At 36.5% G+C, this 19511-nt stretch overlaps 1 protein-coding gene and 1 pseudogene across 2 annotated transcripts; one reads left to right on the top strand and one right to left on the bottom strand.

The window, feature by feature from the left end:
- Positions 1-18: 18 nt before the first annotated feature.
- On the bottom strand, positions 19-3151 carry LOC116012622. Of its 2 annotated transcripts, none has more exons than XM_031252216.1 (7): positions 2663-3151; positions 1998-2257; positions 1192-1314; positions 957-1073; positions 688-873; positions 438-579; positions 19-347 (listed from the first exon to the last, which is right to left on the bottom strand). In XM_031252216.1, exons 1-7 carry the CDS (start codon positions 3045-3047, stop codon positions 169-171), a joined length of 1392 nt encoding a protein of 463 aa, XP_031108076.1. In that variant the 5' UTR covers positions 3048-3151; the 3' UTR covers positions 19-168. The 2 variants fall into 2 exon arrangements, with proteins under 2 accessions (XP_031108076.1, XP_031108077.1); XM_031252217.1 differs by having other exon boundaries at positions 1998-2239; positions 2663-3147.
- A 2343-nt stretch (positions 3152-5494) lies between these two features.
- On the top strand, positions 5495-10316 carry LOC116012889 (annotated as a pseudogene).
- The last annotated feature ends 9195 nt before the right edge of the window (positions 10317-19511 follow it).

Below are 19511 nucleotides of genomic sequence, written 5' to 3'. Positions count from 1 at the left end.
TGAATAATTCTCTTCATCTACAGCATTGAAACATACACTGAGTGCTGAATATATATTTTAGAGTATGAATATGTAACATAAAATATAAATGTGCAGTGCCGTGCCGTGTGGTGTTATTAAACTTTTAGCAGATATGTACATATATGCTATATAATATAAGTAGGTTTATTATTTGTTCAACCTGTCCACCAAGTTGTGGTCTGTAGAGATGACCACAGGAGAAGCTGAGAGTGAGTTTGAGTTTGGTAGGGTTTTGTGTTGTGAAGCAATGAGCAGATCACCCTTTTTGTCACTCCCCTTTGTTGTTTCACTATAAGATCCCAAAATTTGGACTGTCAAGCTTCCCCCTACATCACATCACATCACAGGACACCATTTTTCAGTGAGAAACATCATTAACATGTGGGTGTGTAATAAATATAGTTAGTTTTACCTACCTAGTACTAAGGCTGCTCCTATCCATCCAGCTAAGCCCCATCTTTCACCAAGGAGAAACCAGGCAAAAGCAGCCCCCCACAATGGCTCTAACCCATATATCACTGTTGTTTCTGTGGCTGAAACGTCCCGCATTGCTGCAATCTGCACATGTTTGGTTAGTTGTAAGATGGTTTGAAATGAAAGCAATCTGCTAAAACTTGCGAGAGGGGAGGGGTTTGGGAAGATGAAGAACATATATAATATACTTACTTCAGCCCAGAGACATAAACCAGTGGAAAATACACCCGTATACAGTGTAGGAATCCAAGGAAATGCAACCATCCACTCACAAAACATGCTCCAAGACCATCCGCCACCGATATCACACTCTTGAAATCCATCGAAATTTCCCCCGACTGCATACCAGATAACAGACATGACAGCTATAACACAAACCTGCAATGCAATACTGAGAGAGCCATTTAAAACCATGAATCTATTATTGAATTGGGAGCTAGAAAATAAGAGCAGATCGAAACCTCATATCCGAGAAGTGGTAGCATGCTCTCTTTCTTTGTGCTTCTCGTTATTTGTTCAGTCCGGAGTGTGTGAATGCCAAAGAAAATGGCACTAAGAAAGTTGAGCAGATCACCAAGCTGCAAGCCAACAAATGCCCGCAGAAAGTCAATCATGTAAGCCATTGACAGAAAAAGCAAATGGTCCGGAGTGTGTGAATGCGGGCCAAAGAAAATTGGTCCTTCCTTCCTTACTTACATTTGGAGGAGATCCACTGCATTCCAACATGGCAATACCTACGACAGACATGAACACTCCAAACCATGTTCTAGCAGGGATTATTGCTCCTAAGAGGCTCTCAAACAATGGAACCATAATAACCTGTTGTTCATCAGTAAACAATGCAATGCAATGATAATTCTAGCAGGGATCAAATTAGCTAGCTTTAGATATACATACATACATACATATATATATAAATGGGTTCATGTGCAGTTGGTCTTCTCTGGTGCAGTTGTGCGGTTGCTTAAGTGCGTGGTTTTCTTTCTTAAGGTGTGTAATTTTCATTCTTAAGGTATTTGGTTTGTGTGCTTAAGGTGCGTCAACTTAAAGCTTTAGGTGCGTGGTTTTCCTTCTAAAGGTGCGCTCCTTTCCTTCTTAAGGTGCGTGATTTGTATGCTTAAAGTGCGTCAATGTTAAAACTTAAAAGGTGCATCATTTTAAAACTTTAGGTGTATTTGTGTTCTTAAAGTGTTTTATTTGTGTGCTTAAGGCACGCAGTTTGTGTACGGAAGGTGTACCATTTAAAAACTTTAGTGTGCGATTTGTGTTATTAGGGTGCTTAGTTTGTGTACTAAAAGTACACCATTTAAAAACTTTAATTGTGTGGTTTGTGTACTTAAAGGTGCACTATTTTAATGTTTGTCTGTAATCGCACAACCGTACTGAAGATATACCTGCACCTGAACTCTTTTATATATATGTGTGTGTGTGTGTGAAAGAGAGAGAGAGAGATTGCAATAATGAATACATGTTTTGGTGTTGCAGAAGAATGGGTTACATACGGTGAAGAGTGAGATGAAGGAGGCGCGGCCTGCATCACAGGTGAGTAGTCCTAATGCCTCTATGAGGTACCCTAAACTGATCCATAATCCCAGCTCCATCCCTGCATTCCGAGTCTCAACATCATTTCTTGCCTGGAACACAAAGGGCAGGAATGGAATTGCACAAATCAAGAACCGCATTGCAGAGAAGGCTGCTGGATCCATCAATGTCTCCACCTCTTTCACAACACAAATGTTACTTGCTGTACCATCCAACATCTCTCATTAATTACATGCATACAAAGACATTAGCTTAGTACCTTAGCCCTCAGGACCATTTATTGACTAGAGAATTTTTTTTAGTATTCTGAAAAATTGGAGAATAAAAAACAGAAAACATATTTATTAGTACACTTTTTAATTTTAAAAACAGAAAATATATTTTTTAATTTTACTAGAAAATTGGAGAAGTTTTAAAAACTATTTTCTAAATAAAAAACAGAATCATCTATCACCTATTTAGCTATGTATTACTTAATAAGCACATTGTCAGCATTATCTACTTATATATTTATTTATTACTAGATTACATTCATTATCATATTCTTTTATATTTTGATTGAATTTAATAAATTATTTGTTTTAATATTTTTATTTATGTCAAGTTCTAAGATTCGATTACATACCGTACACAACTGTGATAACATTGAGCAAGATTACACTCCTCAACTTGTTTGATCCACACATAATTTTCCTCCAAAATGCTTTCTTTCTACCCAAGGATTTCTTGGTCACAACCCACACAGGATCTCTCCCCTTCGACCTCTCCCTTTCTTCACTGCAAAAAACTGGCCAATTCCCATGACAATTTACAGCTTTTTTCCAGGATCTCTCTTTCAATCCCTCCCCTAAAATAGCTGAACAAGAATTCAGAGAAGAAAAAGAATGATCAGACAGGGAAACAACCGTGAGATGACTAATCTTTCGGAGCCCTCTATGAATCAAGAAGCAAGATACTGTTGCCACTGAAGCAGAATCTTTAGGAATCTTGCAAGTGGATAGATAGGACATGTTTAATGCATAAACTATGAATTTTAAGATCTGATAGCATAACTAAATTAAATGGAGTCTAGCTTTCTTGTGCTGAACTGAAATACCATAAAATGTTGTTAATTAAGCAGAATACAGGACAGGGACCTTGAATCTTGGATGTATTATTCTGAAATTTTACAACCATAAAAAAAATATATTTAATAGAAATCTGCAATAATAATTTATTTCTGATATTTTTATTGGTGATGAGGTTTCACATCGCATGGGGACACTCTTATCTATCTAGGTTGACTGATATCTATCCACAGCGTCACAAATATTGGCACCATATAAACATGCTCAAAATGTGACTTGCTATTTAAAAACTAGCTTTATAATTATGCAATAGAGTAATGTAGATCTTGTTGTATATTATAATAATGGTTGGTTTTATGACTTTTGGGTAGTCAACGGCCCGCCAACTCTACCGTTAGAATAGCGAGAATATAAGACAATATGTATTGTATTGCTCAGAATTGCTTGTCCCTTCTCCATGTATAGATGGTCTATTTATACATATTTTGAGTTTAGAACCCTACAAGGAATAAGAATCATGCTTTGCCTCATATTGAGAGTTCTTGTTAAATTATAAATAATAAGCCCTAATCCTACTAATATTACAAATACTAAGTGCAATCCTTATCGTACTCTTCGATAGCTCTGTACTATGTCTCCTTCTTGGGCCTTCTTAATCCAGTTACCCTCTTAGGCCGGTCCATTTGGCCCAGGCCTAGTTATTATCCATCATCCAGTCCCCCACTTTCTTGAGATTTCGTGGATTCGAAGTCTCTGGAAAGTATGCTAAGGGATGCTGTTTAATCATCTTCGACTAAGTTGACCTGGTCACAACCCACACATTGTGGTGGATGTGTCTTCTACTGGCTCATGGGTATATGTCTTCCACCTTCCGGGTATATCAGTCTTCCACTGTTTAGTGAGTATACGTTTCTTCCACATTGTGGTGGGTATACGTGTCTTTCACTGGCTAATGGGTATATGTCTTCCACCTTCCGGTGGGTATATGAGTCTTCCACTGCCTAGTGAATATACATTTCATCCACATTGTGGTGGGTATATGTGTATTCTACTGGCTAATGAGAATTGTGGATCGTCTAGACTTATTCCTATGCCTCGTTTTCCTAACTACCCCGTGAATTCTTAGACTCTGCCTTAGACCATTTTACTTATTAGACTATTCTCCTATAACCCCTATACTCTACCATAAACTTCTTACCCATAACTCCCGATCGTACCCCATACTCTTCAACGCCTGACCTTGTCAAGTTTTTACTTCTGGTCGTCATCTCCGTTTGTTTTATCGTAACCTGATTATTACCTTACAGGCGTTCCGGTGTAAATTATTTGAACTATGTTCCTGGAGATCTTCAGTCGCGCGGTCGGGCAGTGGGAAGACCGAATGATCCATGAATAGTGCGAGAGTGGCTCACTGATAACTCGAACTAATAACTTTATTATCTTACTATAATATTCGAAAGTACATGATAACTGACTATATGAATTTATTTTTCTAAACTATAAGTAAAATCTCTTGTGCCGTCTTGAATTCCAAACGCACTCAATCAGTCTTTTATATCATCTCTAGTGGATTACGGGCTTGTGTTTCCAGTTCCGCTCTTCCTATTCTTTACACTCATTGTCTCGCCCCTCACACTCATTGCCTCGCCTATTGGGACCTTCTAGAGGGGGCTCTGTTCTTCGATCAATAGGAATGGGGTCCTTGCTTGGGTGCCTGGGTTGCCTTAGCCATTGGTTGGGACGAGTAGCTGGTCGCCCTCTTTGGATGATGTTTTCGATTTCTTTTCGCAGAGTGATGCATTCCTCAGTGGTATGTCCTAAACGCCTGTATAACGGCAATATTTAGGCCCCCTATCGGATGATTGCAAGGGAGGTGGCGACGGTAGGTCCCCTACAGACGTGGGGGCAGGGTGGTTGTATCTTATACACTTGATGGGTCATAGGTATGGGGCCCACTTCATGACGGGGGCTGGTTGGTCTTCTGTGGGTACTTGGTTTGCTTTCTCTTTTTGACAATCGGTCCATTAGATGCATTCCTGCTTCATCACAGGATCGCTTTGCTTCCTGCTTTTGTCGTAAAGCTTCTTCTGTCTCTACATATTTGTTGGCTCGCTGGATAGCTTAGGCGTATGTCTCTGGTGTATCCCTTCGTAGGCTAGCGAATAGGTCCCCTAATCTTAGGGCCTCTATGAAGAGTGTTAAAGTTCTTCGGTCATCCAGATCCTCCACCTTTTGTACGTCATTTTGCCATCTTCTCAAGAATTCTTTCAGGGTCTCTACTTCTCCTTGTCGTATGGTGGTCAAGGTCATGAAATGCTTTTTGGTTTCTATGCTTCCCGCAAAGTATGTTATGAATCGTTCACCTAAGGTTTCAAAGTAGTAAATAGATCATGGCGGCAATGATAAGAACCATCGTTGTGCGACTCCACTCGCATGGGGGTTGGTTGCGTGGGTGGGTTGGGCTCGCCGCAGAGGTTGAGCCTAACCCTTCGTCGTGGGCCTTTTGCCACGGTTTTCCCTTGTCCATGTCGTGGGGCCGTGGATTGTAGATTTAGGGTTCCAAATGATCATGGACTGAGATTGCCCTCCGTCGTCTCTCCTGCGAGCCCCCTTGAGCTGTCCGGGGTTCATGGTTTCATGAGAGGGGTCTGGCTGGGACATGCCTCTCATCGTTCGTCTTGGGCTTAGGAATCTAAGGAGGTGTTCGGCGACATCCATTATCTCAGGGGGGGAGTTCGACCGGCTGGATCCGAGGGATACTAGTGTCCGGTGGACGTATGCCCGAGTGGGTTCTCTCCTCCCTCCGAGGATTCTCTTGGCTGGCATCCCACGAGGGAGCTGGTTGGTTAGATGGTCCGCAAGAAGGGATTAAGAGCTTCTCACTAACCCCTCACTAGCTGATCTATTCGCGTGTTTCGTCGTGTAGTCACCATGTTTTCTCAAGTTTAGAGGAAAGTACGAAGCTTTTCGTATCAGTTCCCCACGGACGACACCAATATAGGTTTTATGACTTTTGGATAGTCAAAGGCAGGCCAACACTACCGTTAGAATAGCGAGAATATAGGAAAAATATATGGAGAGAATATAGGTATTGTATTACTCAGAATTGCTTGTCCCTTCTCCATGTATGGAGGGTCTATTTTTACATATTTTGTGCCTAGAGCCCTACAAGAAGTAAGAATCCTGGCCTGCCTCGGTAGTCCTTGTTACGTTATAAATAATAAGCCCTAATCATACTAATATTAAAAATACTAAGTCCAATCCTGATTGTACTCTTCGGTAGCTCTGTACCGGGTCTCCTTCTTAGGCCTTCTTGATCCAGTTACTCTCTTTGGCCGGTCCATGTGGCCCAGGCCTAGTATAGTATCCATCAATAATGTATTCTCATATGAATCTTGTGTAAATGTGTGCTTGTATATTCAAAACAATATAGAGAAGAAGATGGAGAAGGTAGAGAATGTTGAACTCATGAACACTAGAACCTCCTTCTCATTAGATCAGTGCAAGAAATACATATACAACATGGGTAAACAGAATATGATCAATGATCCTAGAAAATAGGATAATGCCATCAAAATATATATTTCCACAACATTCCCACTTGGCCATTATCTTACTACACTCATGTCTTGTTAAAAACCTTGCTAGAAAAATCTTGTGGGAAAAACCTAATCAAGGAAAAGAGTACATGATCCATTTCAAAACATGTGTTATACGGGGTTGCTTCATTAAAAACCTTAGGCTAAGAAAAAACTCGATGGGAAAAAGTTTAGCTAAGGAAAAAAGAGTACAACCATTAATCAATCATAATCCTTCAGGGCATAATTTTCAGGATAACCAATCTTAATGATTGATTCAAGTCTAATCTTCAGGATTGACTTAAATAAAGAGTAAATTACCAAAATGGTCCCTCGACTATGTTGATTTCACCTTTTTGGTCCTAGTTATTTTGACTTGGCTAATTACATCCTTCAACTATCAATTTTTTAACCATTTTGGTCCTCCGATGACTTAAGGCACCAAACTTTCGACAAGTATAAGGGTAATGAAGTAATTCAGAGGAGAAGCACGACTTTCTCCTCCACGCCCACCACCATCGGGTCCTACCTTGACTTTGTAATAAAAAATCGAGATCACCTATTGTACACCAACTCTCGCAGCGGATCTCTAGACTCTCGTGGCCACCCTGGGAGGACACCGCAAAGTCTAGTATGATAGCCGTCATGGTGAATTTCTTGGGCTACGACATCTACGACCTGGAACTCACCGAGATCCACACCAATTTCGATCTCCAAAAGCTACTTATGAAAACAAGCTCCAAATCGGTCATAGTAATTAAGGACATTGACTGCTCCATCGACCTCGCCAGCAGAAAGAAAACCAACGACTGGCCAGAATAACACCACTGCTCGCTTCTACTCCTCCACTCCCGGTACCATTAACGCCTGTGTAACACCCTATATATTTTAATTCAAAAATTATTTTGTAAAATTATTTCTTAATACTAAATTATTTTTCAATCATGATTATTTTAAAAGCTAAGAAATAGTAAGCATATTATCTTCTAATACAAAGTCCATTTTAAAGATATTTTATTTTATAGCCCAATGTATAAAATAAAGCCTTATCTTTATACTATGAATATCTTAAACTAGATGGCCCAATTCACTATTATATAGGTCTTATAATATATATCTTTAACCCCAACTTAATAATAATTTTATCATACCATGCTTACTAATGTGTGTGTATGTATGTATATATATATGTGTGTGTGAATAAATGCAAGACCCCAACTTACTAATTCCCTACAATTCTAGACCAATATAATAAGAGAATAGGTCTCACTTTCCAGCATTCCTGTTTGTGTATTTTTTTTAAAAAAAATATATTATAGTTATAACATGATTTATTTTGCTTGAAATGAGATTTGAACCCTTAACCCTCTTAATTAATAATTAAAGTTATCCCCAACTAAGCTCTTTCAACCCTTGTGATAGTATTTTAACTTAATAAACCTATTATGTGTTTAGGATTATATAAATAGTTTTCTTATATGGGGAAACTATTAACCATAACAAGTGTTAATGGTTTGAAACCTATACTTTTAGAAATATATAATCTATATATATATATATATATATATATATATATATATATGTTTTAGATATACTTATACTTGGGAACCTTATATTTGGTATACACATGACATATGGGATTTCATGATTAAACCCTACATTTGGGAAATGGTATTTAGCTACTTTAAATGGTATAATAAGTATGTATGTTGAGAATACTATATACTTAAAGTAATTTGAAGGGTATGCCTTTATAATATGAAATGTACTATTTTAGTGGAATTGTCTAAATGTGTTATTTTGGAGGTTTTCCTAATGATTGAATTGTCATGGATTGTGTTGGAGATTGAGCTCCGGCTCTACATGAATGTGATTAAGTGGGGTTCTGCCGTTCGGGCCGAGGTAACAGATGTGTGGGAAGCACCGTTCACTAGGCTTCGCTGCGGTGGAGTCCTGCTTTGCTAGGTTCCGCTGTTTGGGCGGAGGTGACAGATGCACTGTTGACTAGGCTTCGTTGCGGTGGAGTCCTGCGTTACTAGGTTGTTGTGATTAAGTGGGGTTCTACTGGTTGGGCGGAGGTGACGGATGTGTGGGAAGCACCGTTCACTAGGCTTCGCTGCGGTAGAGTCCTGCGTTGCTAGACTGTTGTGATTAGATGAGGTTCTACTGTTTGGGCGGAGGTGGTGGATGTGTGGATACCATTAACTAGGCTTCACTACGGTGGAGTTTCTGCTTTGCTAAGGTTCATTATTATCTCTAAAATTGTATATGACACTTCAATATTATGGCCATACTATTGCGATATGGTTACTACTTTATTATGATTTTTGAGTTTGGGTGCAGTTATGATATGATTTAGAAACCTATTTGAGATGACAACGGACATATTCCTCCTATATTATATTGTTATGAATATCTACGTACTTGTATGAACATATGTATAAGTACTTTGTCAGAAATGAACTCTCGTACTCTTATTATGTTTCTTTGAGTCTAGTGATCTTGTATAAGTGGATATTGAGTAATTTGGTCCAGGTACTCTCCTGTGTCTTAATCTTATTTCAGAAGGCTACTTTAATAAATGCATTTCCTTTTCATAAACTCATAACCTTGTGCTCAGTTATCATTTTGAAAACCTTCTTGTGGAGTTTGATAGAATGCGTGAGTGGTACTATTTGTACCAAAACCTATTTTGAATACAAAACTATGTATGTACATATTTTACACAGTGAGTAGGGTTTACTTAGCATTATTCGCTAATTTTGTTTTAATAAATGTTTCTGGTATGGAGTAGGCTTGTGAGAGCGCGTGGTAGACTCGCTAACCTAGCAGTTCACCCTTGGTGATAGTTTGGGACTTGAGTTTTGATTAGCTTTGAGACTTATTCTATGTAATGATACCTAGTATGAACCGATGTTCGGGTTTAGACTTTTGAATTTGTTTCTTTTAGATGTTTAGATTTTAGCCTTAGCATCCGAAATTAGTTAGTCCTGGATGTGGCATGACACCCCTGAACTTATGAGTTACTTTAATGCTTACGCACTTGAATACTTTTTCCTTGAAAGTAGTTATTATTTACTTATATTCCCCTTTATTTTATATATTCTTGTGTTAGAAGTTTGGGGGTGTTACAGCCTGTGACAATGGAGCTACCAACACCATCACCCCCTCCAACATCTTGAACTTCACAGACAGATCGTGTTCCTACTACGATAGCGAGAGGATTTTCATGTTCACCACCAACCATGTAGAGAAACTCGATCCCACATTGCTGCGCAAAGGGAATGAACAAGCAAATCCACATGAGCTATTGTACTTTTCCAGCCCTCAAAATTCTCCTCAAGAACTACCTGGGCTACGCCGGTGCCAATGTAGAGAACAACCTCTCCAACGAGCTAGAGGATGTGATTGAGGCAGCGGAGATGACGCCGACGGACATCAACAAGGTGCTGATAAAGAACATGAGAAACAAGAAGGCGGCAATGGGGGGGAATTGGTGCAGATTTTGAAAGGGAGAGCACAGGTGGACAAGGAAAAGTCCGGGGAGATGATGAACGATCATGAAGAAGAGCAACAGAAGAGGGCGCTAGAGAGCCCAAAAGAAAATGGAGAATTCACAGCGAACTTCCAATAATATCTCTAAAAAATTTTTGTCTAAGTTGCCGGAGGACCAAAATGGTTAAAAAATTGATAGTCGAAGGATGTAATTAGCCAAGTCAAAATTAAATAACTACGACAAAAAATGTGAAATCAACATAGTCGAGGAACCATTTTGGTAATTTACTCCTTAAATAAATGTCATTCCCCCTGAAGATAACAATCTACAAAATCTACAAGTTCTAATATAAAACAATTCTCAAAAGCAAGTGTAGAGAAATGATATAGTACAATTTTCAAGATTGTCTCTAGAGTGAACATTTTGTATAATAATCTCGTAACTCTTCTTGAGTTCATGTGGGATGAATTTTGACACTATATATACTTTGTCAAATATTTATAAACGTATCCATTTTTCATTTGTGTAACATCAGCTTTATCGTCCTCACATAAGACATTGGAGTTAAAATATAGCATAACCAATTTGGAACTTGACATCATGGGAATAAAATAAAACAGCATGTACCCAAATAGCCATTAAAACCACATATTGGTTTATCGCAAAAATGCCAAAATCTTTGTACCTCAAAGATATTGGAGGGTATGTTAAAAACTATTCCATTGCAAACGGAGCATTAAATGTTGCTAGCAATTTCACATAAACAATGTTAGGCTTGATGCAATTATAAAACTTCTGTTTCTATAATAGTGTTCCAATAGCAACGAAATAATAGACTTCTACTAGTACAAAAATGACCATAAAAATAGGACAATTTACGTCTGAAGTTCAAACACCGGACGCATAAAGTGACGTGATGATAATTTTGTAATTAAAATTTGATTTTTTTAAAATATTGGACTAGCTGCGCCTGAAGTTCATGGGCTTCGGACGCAGATAGTTGAGCGCATTTAAAAAAAATATAATGTGCGTCCGAAGTTCTCGGACTTCGAAAGCAGATTGTTAGGGTTTTTTTACCCACACCAGTGCGACGACTTCACTCCGCAGCCATTTCCTCCCTGTGTTTATGAAAAGTAACTATAGTGGCTGTGAACTAAAACTGACCAGCATACCTCACATGCTTATTATACATTTCAACAATGAAAATGCAGTTTGATTGCCAAGCCTGATGATGATGACCATTCTGTGGAAATGGTGATTGAAAAGACTAGGAGGTTCAAAAATCTGCCCCTACACTTGAGATCCCCCTACTTGACAAAAAATGATGAACGACTGAAGAATGTTGGTCCCAAGGACAAGCTAATTTTAGATTATGTTTTCTTTAATCCAACTGAAGAACATCCTTTAACGTTGAAACACACTCATCACATACTCTATTATCTCAATTCTTTTGCTTAACTATCTTAAATATTTATACTTATACTTTTGTTAGGGAAGAACTATTTATTCATGGTGGATACTACCTGAGCAGAGACACATTTCAGACATTGAGAAGTGGAGAGCTAGAGAGTATGTTCCTAGACATTTGGTGTCTACGACTGAACCAGTTAGATCTCAACCGAGGGATTGATAAGCCAAAAAGAATGTTCTTCTCAACACAAGCTTTTGTAAGCAACCCAAATTTTTACATTATGCATGATTTTTATAAATAACATCATATAACATAAAATGATTTTTTTTACAACTCCAACTAGGCAGCCCATCAGATTGGGCAAAGCAACCTGACTCTGGACAACAATTAGACTTTGAGCAGTGCTTGGACACTGAGATACAAAATGTTGCTAACTTAGATATAAGTGATGCTCAGCTAGTAAATCATGTCTCATGCAAAAAAAAAAAAAAATATTGTACTTAAGGTTAAACAAACTACTAATCTTTTATTAATTATTAACAGATTTTCTTTACCATCTTCCGGCATGGTTACTTCTTCCTCATGTGCTTCAATTTTAATACGTCAATTATTGAAATCATTGACAATAGGCCACTCCCAAAGGGGCTAAAAATGCAACAAAAGTATGGTGATAGTTCAAAAGTCCTAGTAAGTACTCCAATTACCTACTTCATTATAAAGACACACATGAATATATGATGCATATCTGACTAGTTTTAAATTGCAGAAAAACGCATTTGCAATGTATTTGCATAAAAAAGGACACACCAATCTGGAGGAGAAGGTGAAAAAGCTGACTGTTGAGTTGATAAAGATGAATGGGAGATCAGCAGATAACAAGACTGACTGTGGATTATACTACATGAGGCACATGGAGACATACATGGGCAATCCACAATGGAAATGTGGTTCTACTCCGAAGAAACCAAATGTAAGTTTACATAGTACTTTACACATTTCTACTGCTCATTTTGTTTAAAAAAATATGTATATAATAGACAACTAACACAAATGCATGACCTTTACTTGACATCTCTACAAGCATTGTATTCATCACAGATTATCATGATGCCAGTGAATACATGCAGGGCAGATGTGATAAAGAAAGCCCAAGAATTATTTGTCGGAAAAAAAAGGAGTGATTGTGAATGTGATTGTAAAGACATATGTGAACGCATTGACACATGACAACGTTCTGATGTAAATGTTTTAGAAACCCAGGTAGCATGAACTACATTTGATATGCAGGTTTTTGGAAACCAAGTATAAAGTTTCATTGATAGTTTTGTTGATTAACAAGTTCCATTGATAACATTAGGATTTTATTGAAAATTTTGGTGACAGTGAAAACAACTATTAAGTTCTTGACTTATCATGTCAATATATATATATATATATATATATATATATATATATATCAATAGAATATCATTTCCTGCATGCTAAATTGTAACACCCCAATTTTCACATATTGGATTTATTACAAAATCCCTAATAATACATCGCGGAAGCTTACATCTAACCAGCAGAAAACTGGGTGCTACCGCCACACCTAGAGTGAATTCTATCACCTCTTTGCCAAACTCCACTCTAAGTGCACAGGCTAAACTTACAACATTAACAACAATCCCTGTCTACATCAAAGAGTAGACCCCAACCTCAACTTCCATCCTATTCAGAGCTCATCGGGCTACAGGAACCCACCCTATATAACATCTGTTAACAGAAAACACATTGAAGTGTAGTTAGCACGACGGCTAAGTAAGGATATCCATGGGTTATTCAAAACTAAATAAAGGTTTTGCAAAAATTGTTACATAGAAAACCCTATACCTTACTCATCGGCAAAGATTCTACCTGCAACAGTTATACATAGCAACTTGCATACATTATGAGCAAAATTCAATAATGTCTCATATCATTTTCCCTCTTGACAAGGTCATTTGGTAATCATTCACTTACCCAAAGAACGTATTGTTAAACATTTAAGCATCCTAGTAAGTAATGGAAAACATAAATCACACATCTTGCTTGTAATCACTCTAGTAGAAAAACCTTTCCCTCATAATGAAGTTCTCATCACTTTTCACCTTTCAAAGAGAGGGATCACCCACAACCTTTGGGTACTTAAATACTTGTCACATTTCTCTTTCCCGTAGTTACGGAGTACCTACATTCATATTTCAAAATTCCACTTAGTCCTAGATAGAAAGTGTGAAGCCTCTGGAGTTCTTTCTCCACTTTTGACCACTTGTATCGTTCAACTCGGGTTCAGTGGTCATCGCCCGGTCTAATACTGATCCCCTGGACTTATAGGAGCGTTGGAATGATTCCTAGCTAGCCTCACTAGGTTCATAAGAACGACACCTACCCGAACATAGAGTGACTATACTTAAGTGTGCACACCCCTGCAGGAGACCCTTTTCCTTCCGGGTGATATAGTACTCGGCGAATAGACTTCGCCCACAGTATGATTGATCATACACATAATTACCATGCGGAATAGGCACTTTAAGCTCATCTTTATTCCGTGGTTAACAAGATCCTTCACAACTTTTACTAGAACTAAGGTTTGAAAACATTTTTCTACTCTTTCCCTTTTCTTGCATTGAAAATATTTTGGACATACTTGGGTCAATCCCAATACCCGGAAATTAATTCTCCTTTTAACCCAATTCAAAAATTCTCCTTTTCCTTTGCAAAACATTTGGATGATCCACTAACATCCTTTCACAAAAGTAATTCAAGTGTAACAATTCTACACTTTCCACCCCACATTTATCACATAAGTCTCATATTTGACACCTACATCTCAATGCATATAACATATACATTTCCAACTTCAACATAGGCATAACACATAACATATATTTATTCTTCTCACTAACCACATATATAATTATGGGTTACACATACCATATACTATACACACAATGTGACATTTTACCATGTATATATATACATAATACAACATTTTATTAATACATACATACCCATATATGTACATATATATATATGGTTTAAATATCCACACACCACACGTACATAAATATATATATATACAATACACATAAATATATATATATATATATATATACTATACTTCACGTACATACACACCAATATGCACACAATACTTATAATTATATATACATTACACTACACGTACCTACATTACATATATATACATAGTTCACATATATAAATATATATATATATATACTATGCTACACGTACACACTCCCCATATATATATATAATTCATATATATAAATATATGTATATATACTATACTACACGTACATACACATAATTATGTACACAAAAATTCCACCTAGAACTCATCATATTTCAACCAAGCTATCAATTATCTAGTTTCAAACAACCTCAACCAATTAAAGGGATTCCTTACCTCAACCGGGTTTCTAATTTCGTAGAAGATCCTTGGAGTTGATTTTCCCCAATTTCACCTTAAAACCCTAAAATTCCATCAACCACATAACACATGATTTTAAGAAATCTTAACTTAGATTCTTGTTCTAGGATGAAAAATAAAGCTATCTACCGAATAAAATGGAATTTTACCGAATAGATGATGATCTTGTGAAGAAAATTAGCTAGGAAGCTTTCTTGATCACAAGGAATGAAGATGAATTTTTCTCTCCTTTTTCCTCTCTTTATTTCGAAAATGGGAATAGAATGGGGATAATGGAAGATCAAAGCTCTATTTATAGCAAGAATGGGAAAGCTTGGAGAGTAAGTCTCAATTTGGGGCTTGAAGAGTAAGCCACATTGTTTCTTATAAAGGAAGACATAAGAAACTTAGAGATCAAGCTTCAATTTGGATCATCTCAAAAAATTATTTAAATAATTACATGTGGCTAGAAAGAATGACACTTGTCACAACCTTGTGGTACATGTGGCTAGAAAGAATGACACTTGTCACAACCTTGTGGTGGGTAAGGGAAAATATCTTCTTTTGGACTGTTCGGGATTAAAACAGATGGGAAAATATCTTCTTTTGGACTGTTCGGGATTAAAACAGATAAAATTATATCTTCTTTTGGACTGTTCGGGATTAAAACAGATAAAATTACATCTTCTTTTGGACTGTTCGGGATTAAAACAGATAAAATTACGGTAGGAAATAATTTATTCGGGATTAAAACAGATAAAATTACGGTAGGAAATAATTTAATTCCAATAATTTTCGAAACCAAAAATTTATCCCAGACTGAAACTTAAAATTGGGTTAGGTTCGGTACACCGCGAAATTTCGCGATGTATGATCAAAAATAAATTTTTGCTGCTATGGGCTAATTTAATTAAATAGGAAATTCTAGAATAATAGTATGGTGTCTAAAAATCCATTTCCTAGGACAAACGGGTTCGAATACTAGCTCCTAAAGTTTTTACGGTTCGTGACCGGGACGTACGCTCGCAGCTTAATAATTTTACGGTTCGTGACCGGGACGTACGCTCGCAGCTTAATAACAACTATACTCACTTATAAGACGTACGCTCGCAGCTTAATAACAACTATACTCACTTATAAAAACTCTTTTGAAATATCTGAAGATCATAACTTATCTTATAAAAACTCTTTTGAAATATCTGAAGATCATAACTTATGAATGTCAACGCCTTAGGATAAAATAATAATGTTAGGAAAATACGGGGTATTACACTAAATACTTCAGTTTAATTTAATAAAGTGGTGTCAATTCTTATCTATAATTCAATCTAAAATTGCAGTTTAATATTCAAAAAGGAACTGTAGTCTTTATAAAAAGAAAATATATTATTCACCAACTGATACTATAGTGTTCACAAAATGGAACTTAGTATGTTTTGTCAAATATTATTATGTGGTATAAGAAAAAGATATTAGCTTGATATATAACTATCATTATATAAAATTCAATTTTAATTTACATTGTTTATAGAACTTAACTGATAAGGTGGTGTCAATTCGAATGAGTAATTTCATCTGACACTGTACTATATACAAAACGAAGCTGCAGTGTTCAAGAAAAGAAACTGTAGTGTGTATCAACTGATACCATAGGGTTAACTATAAAATAGAGGAAGTTTTATCAAATATTATTGACTGATTGCACTATCACTTTGTTTATACTAAAGTTACTTTTCACAACTAAGGCATTTTTAGTTGAATTACAAAGCAATTTCATTATGCAATAAAAAAAACAAAAAATTAAAAACACATTAAGTTAAAAAATCAGTATCATTTCATATATGCTATAGTTTCATTTCATCTATACTGTAGTTTCATTTCAATTACACCTGAATTCCACTATACTTTTTAATTCAGTTAGAACTAAATTGAACCAACTTTGAGCTACTGCCAGTTGAAGGGTGAACAAAATACCCACTGCCCACCATACTAGAAACAGATTCTTGGATAGAGGACTGCACTGCTGCCTTTGTATTCAACTCAACATACTTCGTATAACACTTTTGCCCTCTTGCATGGTTATACTTCTTTTCCATTGTCCTAATCAACCGTTTATTGCGTTCACCTTTTGGCCCTATTACGTGATGGGTTTTGTATAACACAATGTGTTGGTTGTTCACCACCTTCACATAAAATATGACCTATTTCACCTTCAATCTTCCTCTTGGCATCCTCAAAAGCATCTTCACATGCTTCTCCAGCTTTACAATTGTCTTGGCTAGATAAAACCAACCGCTGAAGCTTCATACCCATTTGTATAACCCAAACTGATGAAGCAAAACAAAAAGCATTTGACGAACGAGTACTGTCTAGTATTCTGTCTTCAAGAACCTTTTTGATGACATGAAGAACCTCTGAAGAACTGCTCCTCAAATAGGTAATATATCTCGATCGTGTAAACATCTCTACCATGTGAAAGTAGCTTCACATAATTCATAGCCATCGAGGGCACACCTTGAGAACAACAAACATCTTCACCACTCTCCCTACTTCTCCACTCAGAAATCACACTAACAAATGAATTATAAAAATCGCACAATCTAGCTCGTTTTTAGAGTCTTCTAGAAATTGAATGATTAGTGGACTCTCTTTTGTGAGGATAAAATACCACTAGAGAAATACTCTTTGCTAAACGCAGGACACTACTCCTCCCTAATATTATATAGTCTATCTAACCAAACATTCTTATGACAACTATATTCAGTCACCATCCTGAAAAAATATAACATAAAACATAAATTGTAGAAGCAAAAAAAAAAAAAAGATAAAACATAAAGTTCATACGCACTATTAAGTTGGATACCATATTTCTAAGCAGAGGGGGTGTTGGGTATGCCGAACAAATCCAGTTGAGCTCTACAAACATATAAAATCTCCAAGTACTCAACAAAGACAAACTAAAAGCTCCAAAAAAAAAACACAAAACAAAAAGACTGACATAATATCATTTTATCAAACCACTAGTATCATTTTCTCATACCAGTAGTATCATTTCATAAACAAAGAAAAACCATACCATATACAGTAAAAAATGAAAACACAGACTGACATAATATCATTTTATCAAACCTGTAGTTTCATTCACTCAAACCTGCAATATCAGTTTACAAACAAAACAAAATCATTCCAACTACAGTAGAAAACAAATAAAGTAAAAACGACATACTATCATTTAATCAAACCCACAGTATCATTTCACCAAAACAGCATTATCATTTTATAAACAAAGCAAAATCTGTTAATGGAAGTTCCAAAACATACATGTTCCAGTAAAATTCAAATTCAGCTTATGTATCAGTATACTTTAACAGGAAATTAAATAACTCTACGAAACCCTTTTGATTTCTCAATCCTTTGATGTGCTTCTTTGAATACTCTCCAATGTGCCAAATACATAGCCTATGGCTTGAATTCGGAAAGACTTGTGTGATTGCAGCATCCATGGCAGCACACAGATCAGTCATTATTGTTCGTGTGTTCCTACCATCCATCGACCGTAGAAATGTTTTGAACAACCATACAAACGGTTATATCCTCTCATTCAGTAAAAAACCACAATCAAACATGACGTTCATGCAGTTTCATGCAGTGGTGATTCATGCCTACAAATGAACCACAAATCATATCATACTATTGGTGCGGTATGTTGTATCGTGTACCATCAAATCACCAAACAACTGATAATCCGCCTTCATTTTTGCATCCCTCCAAAAAAAGCTACACAACCTTGCATCATCATCAACTTCGAAATCAAAAAAGAAATCAGACTCATTCAATTGTCTCTTCCTAAAAATCTCAATCAAAGTGTTAGAGTCAGTCTCATCTAAATGTTTTACCAAATCTAAAAACATAGTGTTGTAAGCATCCCTAGCAGTAAATCCAACAAACGGTGAACCTCTAGACTGATGTTTTAAAAACCGAATACTATCGGATAACGGAACTCCACTCCTCTTCATGTCTTTTAAGTATGCCAACTGATTCTCAGAAACATTCCTATGCGACCTAAGCATATAACTTGTGGATGACGGACACAACTCATGATTATGTTCCATTACATGTTTAGTAACAACTCACTTCCCATTTGAATCTACACCAAATTGACACATTGCATTACATCCAGTCTGAGTCTCTACCTTTGAATAACACTTATTAGCGGTCTCTGGTCTTACATTAAACCCAGCCTTAGAACAATGGAACTTTTTCATCTTCAAAGTCCGACTTCCAGAGACATAATACTGTTTCCCCTTCCTAACACTAAATCCCATTCGAAATGCATAATAATTGTACATATCAAATGCTTCTTCAACTAAACCAACAAAAAGCTCCACCAATTCTTGATTAACTGTGATTTATTAACATGAACCTTTAGTATTTCTATACTAAAATTGTAATACTCAGTAAAGAAATC

Source organism: Ipomoea triloba, chromosome 3 (assembly GCF_003576645.1).
Source record: "Ipomoea triloba cultivar NCNSP0323 chromosome 3, ASM357664v1".
Taxonomy (NCBI): Eukaryota; Viridiplantae; Streptophyta; class Magnoliopsida; order Solanales; family Convolvulaceae; genus Ipomoea; species Ipomoea triloba.
This window is presented reverse-complemented; position numbering and strand designations above follow the sequence as displayed.